Source organism: Pseudorca crassidens, chromosome 12 (genome assembly GCF_039906515.1).
Source record: "Pseudorca crassidens isolate mPseCra1 chromosome 12, mPseCra1.hap1, whole genome shotgun sequence".
Classification (NCBI taxonomy): Eukaryota; Metazoa; Chordata; class Mammalia; order Artiodactyla; family Delphinidae; genus Pseudorca; species Pseudorca crassidens.
In genome coordinates, this window is record NC_090307.1 from 2742016 (window position 1) to 2754501 (window position 12486).

The following is a 12486-nucleotide window of genomic DNA, read 5'->3' on the forward strand; positions in this document are numbered from 1 at the left end:
TGTGACATGTGCACTAAACTTATTTCCATCAAATAGCAGTGTCTCTATATAAACGGTCGCAAAAATAAAACTCAGGGAACACTTTCATGTGTCCATGATCGTATTTTAAAACACACAGTTTTAATATTACCCCTTATCTTAAAATTGAAGAACTAAAGCACAAACACGTTTTCTAAATAAATTTGCTTCAAAATGTAGATCACAAATATTCCTGGCCATCTTTCTAGGTCCTTATTCCTTATCCTATGAAGAACTGAACAAATGTAGGGAATTCTATTAAACTTTCATTTCTTAAGAGGTATAAAACTATTTTATTCTCTTTCGCTTATGGAATCAAATTTAGAAATAAAATAAAATTTAGAAATAATTTTCACTAGACCTAGGGATTTTCCAGGTAGATCAAAGTACTTTTTAAACATAAGTGGAATTTAATTAATATAATATGAATTGTTGTTAAGATAACAAGTTGCTGCCTTGTTTAACACCTCATTGTATTTTTTACGTGTCTACTCCACAAGTATGGAAACGCCGCACGAAGAACACGCTGATCTTTTTTCACACGTGAGTGCAATTGGTTGATGGCGGGGTGTCTATTCGACTTCTATTTTCTTTAGTGTCATTAAGAGGTGACTTATTGCGAACGTGGCACTTGAACACCTGCTTATAAGCCTTCCTGAAATTTTCAGAGAGAAACGCGTAAATGATGGGATTCACGGAGGAATTACTGTACGCCAGGCAGTGGGCGGTGATCCGGAAGAAGAAGGAGGTGGGCGTCAGTGGGAAGACCCCAAACTCAGCCCAGAGGTGGATGACGTGGTGAGGCAGCCAGGAGACCCCGAAAACCACGACCACCACCAGCACCGTCTGCGCAGTCTAGGAGAAGGAAAAGAAAGGCGATGCATCGATTACAGCAGGAAAGGAACCCAGCCTCTTACAGCACGCCCTGAGAGAATTTTCTGTGTATTCTCACAGGATCAAGTACGTACTAAATCCGCCTTAGGTGTTAACCTTCACTTCGCGCAGCAGTTTTGTTCAAAGCTTCCCCGGGACCGGCCTTGACCCTCCATAGGGAATAATTCTAGCAGGTATGTGAAACGCATATGGATAACAGGAAGCGTGCTTTGAGTCATGGCAACAGGAACACACAAACTGAACACGGTAACTTTACAACCCGATGCACAGCACACAGTGGGACTGAGCCCAGGGAGGCAGCTCAGCTGAGCTCGTGAACGCTGCTTCCGAGAGTTGCCTCAACAGACAAGAAGAGATGTTTATTTCTCCTTGTTGAACTTGGACAAACTTAGAGACTCCCAACACGTGCAGTGGGTCCAGAGAGCCATTTCAGGGCCTGTCTCCCTGTTTGCTTGTGTCTCCACCCTTCCCTGCCACTCCTGAATCTGAAACACCTAGAAATCAGAGGCAGGGTCCACACGCGTCCTTTGAGGTTTCTGCTGAGCAGATGATGGGAGAAGATCTTCCCTGGGCAAGAACCTCGGCACGAGAGGAGCCCTCCCTCCCGCGCACCACGCGTGTGCCCCCGTCTCCCCGCTGCATCTGTTCTGAGTGCCCGCCACGGGCTGCAAACCTAAAGGGCTGGGGTTAAGTCTTGGGACACTTTTCCTGTGCTCCATCACCACCAAATCAGGACACGTTGAAAAGCCAACAGTGCAACTAACTGAAAACTCCATCTCTAGGGATTCGAACAAAAGACAGTGGGCTATTAACAATTTTTAAAGTATAAAATAGAAAGCCATCAGCTGGTTTCTTCCTTAAAAGCGTGTAAGCTGGGCTCAACCGCCTGACGGCAGAACCAGGGCTGGGTGGGGGCACCGAGAGGCGACCTCGGCTGACTGCTGGCTTTGCGTTCTTCACTCGCTGCCACGAATCCGGGCAGACCGCGTGATGATCCGCGGTGTAGATGAGGACGCTGAGACCTAGCCTGGCTAGGACAGGGCCTGCTGCCCGCCACCGCCCCCCCACCCCCCACCCCCCACCCCCCGGCGGGACGCAGAGTTACAGCTGGAGGCCGGTCTCTGTGATCCCAAGCCGTGCTCTGAACAGCGGGCGCTCGGGGAGAGAACATCCCACAAGGTCTACCTGGTAACGGCAGCCACATCCTCGTCTCGGAGCACCCAGGGCTGTCTGGACCGCAGAGCCTTAGGGCAGCTCTGTGGGCTCAGTCCTGTGACTGAATCACAGGGGGGACGTTTGCTGGCTCGCTCTCCTGCGCCAGCGCCCATCCCCCTCCATTCTCTTCTAGGGCGTTTGCTCCTTGAAGGTGAAAGGAATATTAAAGACGAGAGAGAGAGAGAGAGAGAGAGAGAGAGAGAGAGAGAGAGAGAGAGAGAGAGAGAGAGAGAGAGAGAGAGAGAGATGCTTTCCGTCTCTCCCCTGAGGTTGGGAATCCAGGAGCCTCTCTTCCTCCTCAGATCAAGCCCAGGCTGTGATGCTCTGAAGACTGTGTTGAACGTGCAGAGTGGAAACGTGACCATCAGGACACCTCCCAGAGCAGGAGAGCGCGGGTGCCCATCATCCCCTCCCAGTCACGACCCTAAATCCACTGTAAGCACTCCCTGGTGGTCCCCTGTCCACCTTCCCCTCTAGAGAGACTGGGATCTCGACTGGGATCCACGAGTGTGCGGGGCGGAGGTTGAGGGGAAGGAGAGAGAAAGAAGGAAGGAGGCTTCTTTCTCCTACAACCTCACAGGGTGGAGCAAAGTGATTCCACAACTAGGGAACCACTGTGGACCCACACATGCTTCCCCGGGAGAAGCGCAGACCCCGGCCCTGCAGGAATGTTCCCACCTGACAAGATGACGTTCCTATTACTCCCCATGAATTAGAATCCTGCTGTTAAGGACAACAACACCCCGAAGGTAAGGATTAAGGCTCCTCCAGGAGGGGCACGAGGTAGCAGACTGACTCAGAGAGGAAGTCTGTCCAAGACACGGGCTGGAAGCCGGGAAGCCCAGGCAGAAACGGGAGAGGAGACACTCAGACCTCAGGTCGAGGTCAAGGCAAACGCAGTGGTCAGCGGGGCTGGAGATGAGAGCTAAGCTCACCATCAGAAGGTGCACGGACCGTGCAGAAGCCAAGGACCGACATCAGCCATAAACGGGTTAGCGACCTTTGAAAACTGATGTCACCTCCCTGGGCTTCACTTTCCTGGCCTGTGAAGAGGGTGACCCAACCTGACAATTCCCTGACTGGGCCTGGTCCATTTCAACGCTTCAAACAACTCAGGTACAAACCTGAGGACGGGTTTTTATAGGGTGGCAGGTATACAGATTGAAGCCACCGACCACGTGACGCACAAAGCCAACAGCAATCCGCTCACATACAGTAAGGGACTGTCTGCTGTCAACCTGTTTACCCATTAGTGTGCGGGACACATTCCCAGACGCTTTAATAAAAACCATCTAGACATAACTCCACCTGCAAACAGAACGGAACACATCGTCTGTTCTTTCCAAGACAATAAGAAGATCTCTGTGCTTCACAAAACACTCTCTGGATATTCTGTTTCACTGTTCCTTTTAGGAAGTTCTTATTAAGTACCAAGCTTAGGGCAGAAATACACCCCAGCAGCTTACTGACAAGAGCCATGGTGTATCTTTGCATCATTGTAGGGCAATGGGCAGTATGGTATGTTTTCTTTGGGGTGTTTGTTACTGTCTGTTTACCCAAGTCCATTCAACATCTACCTTTTATTTTTTAGCAGTTCCACTGGTCTTTTCAGAACCATGAACGAGGTTCTTTTTCTCGGTCTACCTGTAGCTTTGAAATGTGACCGGATTACAATTACGATATAAATTAGGGAAGAATACTCAATCGGTACTTATATAAACTGTATCATTTATCGAAGCCTGTTCCCAAAAGAGTTTAATAGAATGTTTGTGCTCCCCGCTTAGTGTCAGCAAGGGTTCACTACTTATTTCCCGCCTGTTTCACAGGCATTCAGCCCGTCAGAGCTGGTACAGCAGTGGGCGCCCTGCACACGGGCCCTGGCGCTCAGCCCCGCAGCCCTGCAGGCGTCCACACGGCCATGGCATCACGTTAGGTGAGCGCATCCCTGCGTGTAGGCAGAGGCGGTACACGGCTTCTTCCTCTGTCTCCTTTGCAGTACAGGCTTGCTGCAGATGCCTCTGGGTCCAGGGAACTGGGAAGACGTGGGAGGGAATGCAGGAGAGAAGTCCACACTGCAGAACAGGGCCTGCAGCCAGCACTGCTTCCAACACCCGACTCAGAAAGCAGGCGCCTGGAATACGCCAGCTCCAGGTCAAGACCTGGTCAAAATAAGGCGTTGTACTAACAACCACGAACCGGGTTTCCAGCAGATCAGCGCACCATCATCACGCAGGGCAGAGCTTTGCAAAAATTCTGGTATCTGGGCCTCATGCCCGATGGCTCTGCTTCCACAGGTCACGGGAATTAGGTAGCTGCCCAGGAACCTGCCTTTCTAAACATCTCAATCGGGTGTTTGAAGAACCGGTGAAGAATTCCACAAAGGCCACAACAAAAGCAAATCATCTCATCCACCCCAAGTGAAAGGCTAAAGTATTTCCTCCATGTTGACAGCGCCTAGGCTGACCCACGCCGTCTCCTCGGTAGGATTCGCGAAAGCTGCTTCCTCTCTTCTCCTTTGAAATGTCAGCAGGTAAGGAGACAAGTCCCCTCTGTGGGGAATGAGGCTATTTTCATTTCTTACAGTTACCATTGGCCTCAATCACAGATGGACGTGCATCCGATGCACCTCCTACTTTCCCCACGTGTCTGTGCAGAGTACAGAACCACTGTATCATCGTCTGATAGAGAAGAAGGTGTCATTTAAGGCCATGTGCTAAATCTCTGTGCTAATTCCTATACTCGAGGTTGGGTGTTTTATTAGCCTGTCTTCTTGTTACTCCTCACTCTGACAGTATCTGGAAAATACTAATTTCTCCTCCTCTGAGATGCTCCTTTGCAAGCCATCTGAGACACCCGTTATTTTTTCTTCAAAGAATTTTATTCATAATCCGTCTAATGGAACTTGGCAGAGAAGAAAAAAGTGACTAAAAGATGAGAGTGATGAAAAACATTTTGTGAATTGTATAAATGACGGCCAGAAAGCTTGCTGAATTACTTCAAGCCAGAAGGGGAAAAAAAGAGCAGCTGCTGAAAGAACCTCGTGGTTGAGAGGGTACCAAAAGGGCCTCGCATCTGCTTCCTTATTAGAAGGAACCATCCGGTGGGGAGGTCTGTCCCACTGGGAAGTCTCGCGGAAATTGTTTAAGAATCTCCTTTTAGTATCTAATCAGCCTTGTGCCAGAAAACGTGTCTTTATGTCCAGCAGAGCCTGGCATTAATGAAGCACAGGGCTCTGTACTATGATTACTACTATTTTGGCCACGGAAATCACACTCTTCATTTGTATTTTCCTCCAAACATGCAGGATAACTGTTCGGCACATTTGTGATGGAAGACCCAACAACTCTCTGCCCCGTGAGTGCTACCAGCCTTAACACTAAGGGGTCCCCAGGTGGGTGGATACAGCACAGAGGAAGGTGCCCTACTCAGCCACTGAGAGGGGAGCTGGAAATGGGCGCAGCTGAAATGAAGGAACTATCAAAATCTTATCGCATCACCCCGTCATCCGCCAGCAACTGAACATGTATACACACCAGAAACACTTTTCTGCGCGAAGACCCGGGGAGGCATCACCATGAGACAATCCAGTCTCCGCCTTCAGGGCTGACAGTCAAGCTGGCTTTCCATCCTGGACCCTCTGCTCTTCCCCCTCTGTCTCCCGTCTACTTGTTCTCCTCTCTCTCTCCCATTCCCTCTTCCCACCCCACCCCTGCACCTGTGTGCTATCCCTTGCCTAGACGCAGGTGCACACACACACACACACACACGCCCCAGCACCGCACTCTATTTGTTCTGTGCAAACAAAGAGGCAATTAAATATATCAAAAGAGATCTGCCATCTGTTCAGTGGTTATTAAGGGTCAGAGGTTGTGAGCATCGAAGAGAAAAGCTTCCCTCCTCCAAATGCTGAGAACTTCTCCCATGGTAAGAATTACATTTACACATACGTATAGAATATATACCCACACATATACATGTACACACACACACCCCCCATGCACACACGTATACACATAAAACCAAATGATGTAAATGTTAAACTAATCACTGATCTTTAGATCATTTTACTGTAAAACAGAAGCTTTTCTAATCATTTCTTCCAAGATCTATTTTCATTCTTTTTTTTTTTTTTTTTTTTTTTTTTTTTGCGGTACACGGGCCTCTCACTGCTGTGGCCTCTCCCGTTGCGGAGCACAGGCTCCGGACGCGCAGGCTCAGCGGCCATGGCTCACGGGCCCAGCCGCTCCACAGCATGTGGGATCTTCCCGGACCGGGGCACGAACCCGTGTCCCCTGCATCGGCAGGCGGACTCTCAACCACTGCGCCACCAGGGAAGCCCTATTTTCATTCTTTTAATCACTTTTTCTCCTCTGGAACCTCCGCAATTTCTCTCCAATAGTTTTCAAATATAGAGACTAAAACTAACTGTAGCATGCAAGTAAGATCCAGCCAATGCTGAAGAAGTTTTATTTCCTTCCTGCCAAGAGGCAGAAAATCTTTGGCATCAGTCATAAGCAGGTACCACGTTCCAAGGGCATAACCTCTGCAGAAGTTCAGCAACCCCCACCCTCCCCCAGGGTGTTAACCTCTTCAAATATGAGCTAAATTCTGTGCTTTTTAACCAACTCTCTGCTATTTCTTTTCACGGGCTCTGAGAACAGGTGTGTTTTTTAGCCACATTATTGTTTATAAACAAGGAAAAGTCAGGAAGAGCTGTACTTTATTTATGCAGAAGTTTTTAAAGCAAATCTGATTAAACTATAATTTCTGCAAATTATGTGTCCTTGATCATAATAAATATTTAGAAGGAAAAACAAGGTATTTTAAGATGTTATGAGTAATATTTGCGGGTAAAGATGCTGGTTATAATCTCCTCCTCCCTAATCACAGGGCCTAATAATCTCATCAACTTTCATTCTACTTTCTAAAAATCAGAGATGATATAGATATTATCTGAATAAGAGGTAAATTAATCCTGATTTGTAAAACAGTTTTTCCTCAAAATGTGAAGTGTGATAAACTGCAGGATGTTAAATGCTGTAATACTCTTCAGGAGAAGCTTCCGGAATTCAGAATTCACGGGATGAAAAAGACAATTAAAAATGGGCTGAAATCCCCCGAGGCCCCTCCCATCTTTAGTTCTCTCCCCTCGGGGCCAAAGTCAGCAGAAGTCTGGGAGGAAGAGAGACGAACAGTGCATCTACTTCTGAGGCTTCAGGGAGAGGCTGTAACAACACTCTCCCGAAAGATTATTAAGACAGGGCCTCCTGGCATCACATCAGAGACGGTCAATACACAATAACATGACGGTAGTTTCATGCAAAGTGTGGATCCAGCCACTCGACACTCTGTCCCAACCAGCCTAGCACATACCTTCTCAAGAGGCTGAGAATCCAGAAAATGCACCCCCCCCCCCCCGTCCCGAGACTTCCATCCCTCCCGAGACTTCCATCCCTCGCGAGACTTCCATCCCTCGCGAGACTTCCATCCCTCCCGAGACTTCCATCCACGTTTTCTCGCAGCACGGTCACCTGGCCACCCTCAACAGCTCACTTCCCATTTCTACCCTCTGCCTAGTGGTAAGAGGCTCATCTCAAATCTCTGTACCCAGGAACCAAAACGTCACAGGCACAGGGTGGCTGCAAGGAGAGCTAAGAGTATACGTAAACTGAGCTCTAGAAACGCGCACAGGCTGTAAGTCCACGAATATTTTTACCTTTTTCTTCGATGCCTCTGACTTCTTTGACACGTTCTTCAACTTTTTGTGCAAATGATGAAGGACCTGAAAAACACAGACTAATAAAATCGGTTTGTCTCAGACCCCACACATCACTGTCCATTTTGCAACACTTCTTGACGTTCTGAAATGGGACCACCGTCATTTGCGACGTCATTCAAACTGAAATTCACATGAGGTGGTGGAGTAATGATGACTAAGAACTGCCAAGGACACCTGTTCCTCTAACCCTGAGGGGTGCCCAGGTGCCATCTGTGGCCGGAGCACCTGCTGGCAGAGAGTTCTGGTGCAGGGAGCTCTGCGGTTTCGTCCAGAAAGAGCCACACCGCTACCCATATGTGCATCCTTGTTGGTCTCCCTTCCACCTTGGCTTCCCCCAAGATTCTACATTTTAACAATCCCCAGGTCCCTGTCATATGTTAAATCCTAGATACACGGAAAAACTACAGACTGCCCTCCAGCATCACTGATGACTGGAAGACCGTTCAGCAAGGTTCTACAATTAATGTCCCATCAGGAAGGCTTCCAGGGAGACACTGGTTTCCTTCCTTAGAGAAACTAGCTTTGTCTTCTCTCGCCAATGTAATACTCAGGAGAAATGATGTGAGTCACTTTGGTTCTATGTAAGAATTTACAACATAAGCTATACAACAGGGCCGAGACGGCTGTACATATGCCACACTGGTGTTGAGTTCTTTCTTACGTCCTATCTGAGTGAAAAATCTAAGGAAAATTAGCTCTGGGTGACTAAGGGCTTTAGACTGTCCACCGGTTACTCGATGAGTCTCTCCAAAAACTGGAAGCAGTGTTCCAGCCACCTCTCTGTCCCCATGAAGCGCCGCAGCACGGAAGTAATTTAATGGAACTGGACTTACTGTGAAAGCCTGCTCCGTTCGGCGGGATGCAGCCCTTCTGGACGGCCCTTCCCTGATTGGGAAGCCAGGGGACTTATTCACACCCTCACGATTCCTATGCAGGTCAAACAGCCATCACGGGGGGCGTGAACTTCCGACTCCAAATTCCCAGCTCTACTGAGATACTTCTCACTTCCTACAGAGGCTTAGCATCCTCTGCAAGACAAGACTTTCACTTGCTACAGGGACGTTTGGGATCACTCTCTGCACATTGACAATGGGTTAGTTTACTGTCCTGCCAACAGAGACTGGGGTATAAGAAATCAAATCTAAGGCGAAGATAGAAGAGAGGCTTTGGCAGGAACAAATGAGAACTTTCCAGGGGAAGGAAAGGGCTGGACAGGACCCTGCCTGGCGAGGACCGGCCTGGCAAGGTTCTTTGGGGACAGCCTTCCCAGAAGACCGAAAGCAAGGGACAAGAGGAGACACAGCGAAACAAAATCAGAGACGGCCACCTGGAGAGGACTCCATATGGAAAAGTCAAATGTTACCTGCTTCCTAACACTACCCCGGGGGTTACTCATTCCTTCCACAAACTCGGGGGGATCACGTCTGGGTAACTGCAAAACGCCTAAGGAATGCTGCTGAGTGGTCAGTGGAGAAAACACCCAAGTATGTTTGGAATAAATATGCAAATATTACCTTGAATTCCAAAGAAAGTTCCAGTTATGCTTAAAAGCAAACTATTTCCATATAAAAACTATCCCAATGATCATATATTTTTTGAATTTTTGAAAAATTTTAAATTTTGCCCTATGTGTGACTTGTATAAATTCTCAAATGACAGAAATGTAACCTAATTTATTCCTAGACATTTACCTTGTTGTTTCCATTAAGGAGACCTGAACTATGTTCCCCAAAGACTTTTGGGAAATGAAGGAAGAATGTGCTTCAAGTCTAATCCATGTCATGATGATTGAAGAAGCAAATATTGTAAGAGTCACTCTAGTCCCAAGGTCCATGCCCCACAGGCCCTCAGCAATTGCCCCTCTCTTGGGGGACTGGGAATCCCTGCACTGAAATCCGCCCTGAAGCATTTACCAGCTTCATAGTCTGGGTCAGCTGCTTCACTCCTCCAGAACCCTCTTTCCTTATCAATAAAATATGCACAATAGCTCCAACCCACTGGGTGGCCTGCAGATTAAGTGAGATAGCGCACACTGGAGACCACTGGGCTGTGCAAACCAAGCTTTGATTTGCGTTTGCAGAAGATGAAATGAATAAAACAGCCATTTACTGAAGAGCTAAGCTGCAGTGACCTCCCAATTTCCCCAGTTACCACATCTCTTTATATATAACCCTTTGATGCAGGACATTCTTTCAGATCACATCCAGAAATATTACCATTCAAAACAGACATAACTCAACACAGATGATGTGGGGGGAGGGGACAAACAAAACCAGGTAGCTTTTAGTCAAGATTTCTGCTGGGGGGGGGGGAAAAACCCAAAAAGCTCTATGAATTGAATATAAGAAATGACTGCCGTTCTACCTCATCTGATTATTCAGAGTCTTAGAGTCCCCGCCTTATGAGAAATAGAATGAGAGATACAGAGAGGGAGATGAAGAGAAAATGGTGGAAATTTCAGAATGTGGTTACAGCAGTATTTTTCTCATGGTGATGGGTCTGGGGAGGGTGTGTCGGGGAGAGCGGAGCTCACCCTGTGAATCACGTCTCTTAACTATCCAGCATATACTTTTACTCCAGTATAAACAAGACTTTCAGATCAGTATAAAATCTTCAGACTCATGTGTTATTAATGAAAGAGAATGTGATTGTGCTGAGCTACGAGGGGGAGGCTGGCACCAGGAAGGTTAACAGCCATTTTCCCAATAAGGAGGTGCAGGGGTAGGGGACCAGAGGTGTGTCAACAGTGTGTCTCTCAGCGATAGGGCTTTAGACTTGCCCCCTGAGGCACTTCATATTCCTTACCCCTTCCTAAAAGGACTGAAACGGGGAAGCAGCAGCTGGAAGCCCATCCACCCCAAGTTCTCTGGAGACTCCCTCAAGACTCCGTGAAGAAACACTGTCTAACCACTTGGATTTGTAACGCCCAACTTGTGTATAAGACGAAAGTCAAAGCTCTGTCGCCAGAAGCAGCGGCTTCACAGAGCCGGTCCCCGCCGGCCCCCCCGACCCTGTGCGCCCCGCGGGCAGGGAAATCTCCCCATCAGGCCCTGCTGAGGGCTGTGGAGGGGCGCGGAGCCTCCACCTGGCAAAGGCGTGCGCTCAGGAGGATGGAGCGCTCGCCGTGACCCTGCGGCCACGTGGGGCAGCCCTCGCGCTGGCTGAAGGGGCGGCGCGGTTTCCCCTACTGAGAAGTGGGCGTTGACGCCGCCTTCCGCCGGGACAACCTCAGGGCCCCGGACCGGGGCGAGAGGACGGGCGCCCGGAAAGTGACCTGCTGCAAACTTTCCCTGGCGTTGCCCAAACTCCGAGTAACTTCCGCGCAACGTCAGACCCGCGAGCCCAAGCCGAGGTCGAGGGAGCAGGAAAGGGTCACCGCGCGGTCCCCGCAGAAAATTCTGAGGAATGAGGGCAAAGGGGCGGGGCCGCTGCGGGTCCCGGAAAGGGGTGCAGGGACGCAGGAGCCGCCTCCGGGCCCACCTTGGCGTAGCAGAAGCAGATGAACAGGAGTGGCAGCAGGTAGCCGAAGACGAAGGTGCACACCACGTAGGCCTTCTTGTGGCGCTGGCTGGACCACTGCTCCCAGCAGAAGGTCTGGTTGCTGACACCCCGGTGGAAGAGACGCTGGTGGTAGGCCACCGGCGAGGCCATGGCGATGGACAGCGCCCAGATGACGCCCACGCCCAGCAGCGCGTTGCGGGACACCCGCAGGGCGGAGGAGCGCCGCGAGTGCACGATGGCCACGTAGCGGTCCACCGACATCGCGGCCAGGGTGAAGATGCTGACCAGCATGGACACGGTGAAGAAGTAGTGGACGAACTTGCAGATGAAGGCGCCCAGCACCCAGGTGGGCAGGGCGTACACCGTGGCCTGGAAGGGGATGCAGAAGAGCAGGTAGGCCAGGTCGGCGATGCTCAGGTTGAGGATGAATAGGTTTGTGGTGCTGCGCGGCTTCCCCGGCTTGCTGCGCGCCAGCACCGTGATCACCAGGCTGTTGCCCAGCACGCCGAGCGCGAAGATCAGGCCGAACACCACCAGCGTGATGAAGTTCTCCACGCCGATGCCGAAAAGAGTCCTGGGGTCCGGGGCGGGGGGCTCGGGCCCGCTCGCGTTCCCCTCACTGAGGTTCCCGGCCGCCAGCTCCATGGCGCGCGGGGGGCGCCCGGGTCGCGCCGGCGAAGGGTGCTGGCCGGGGACGGAAGGCGCCGCGGAGAGCCGGGGTACCCAGCCCCTGGCACGCAGAGCGCGAGTTTCTGAGCCTGAGCCTCCCTGATGGGCACGCGCCCGGGCGCCCGTGCCTAGTGGCACCGTCTTTTTGGACGGGGCTGCCCGAGAGAGGACACGGACCGGAGCCGGAACTGGACCTTCCCAGACCGTGCCGGTTGTCCGGAGAACGCAGGGCTCCCCTTGCCCAGGCACCACCGCCCGCTGATCCGCCCGCACCCGGGAGGAGGGACCTGCCGGTGCAGCCCTGGGGGTGGACAGAGCCCTCTCCGCGCCTTACCGACTCCGAGCCCCTGCAGGTCGTCTCCCACGTCCCGGGAGTGGCTGCGGGCTGCACCTGTCGCTCTGAGCCTCTC

General features: G+C 50.6%; 1 protein-coding gene across 1 annotated transcript; it reads right to left on the reverse strand.

The window, feature by feature from the left end:
* Positions 1–555: 555 nt before the first annotated feature.
* Positions 556–12052, reverse strand: GALR1 (galanin receptor 1). Its single transcript, XM_067701400.1, has 3 exons — positions 11387–12052; positions 7844–7909; positions 556–873 (listed from the first exon to the last, which is right to left on the reverse strand). The coding sequence occupies exons 1-3, from the start codon at positions 12050–12052 to the stop codon at positions 556–558; spliced, it is 1050 nt and encodes a 349-aa protein (XP_067557501.1).
* Positions 12053–12486: the final 434 nt, after the last annotated feature.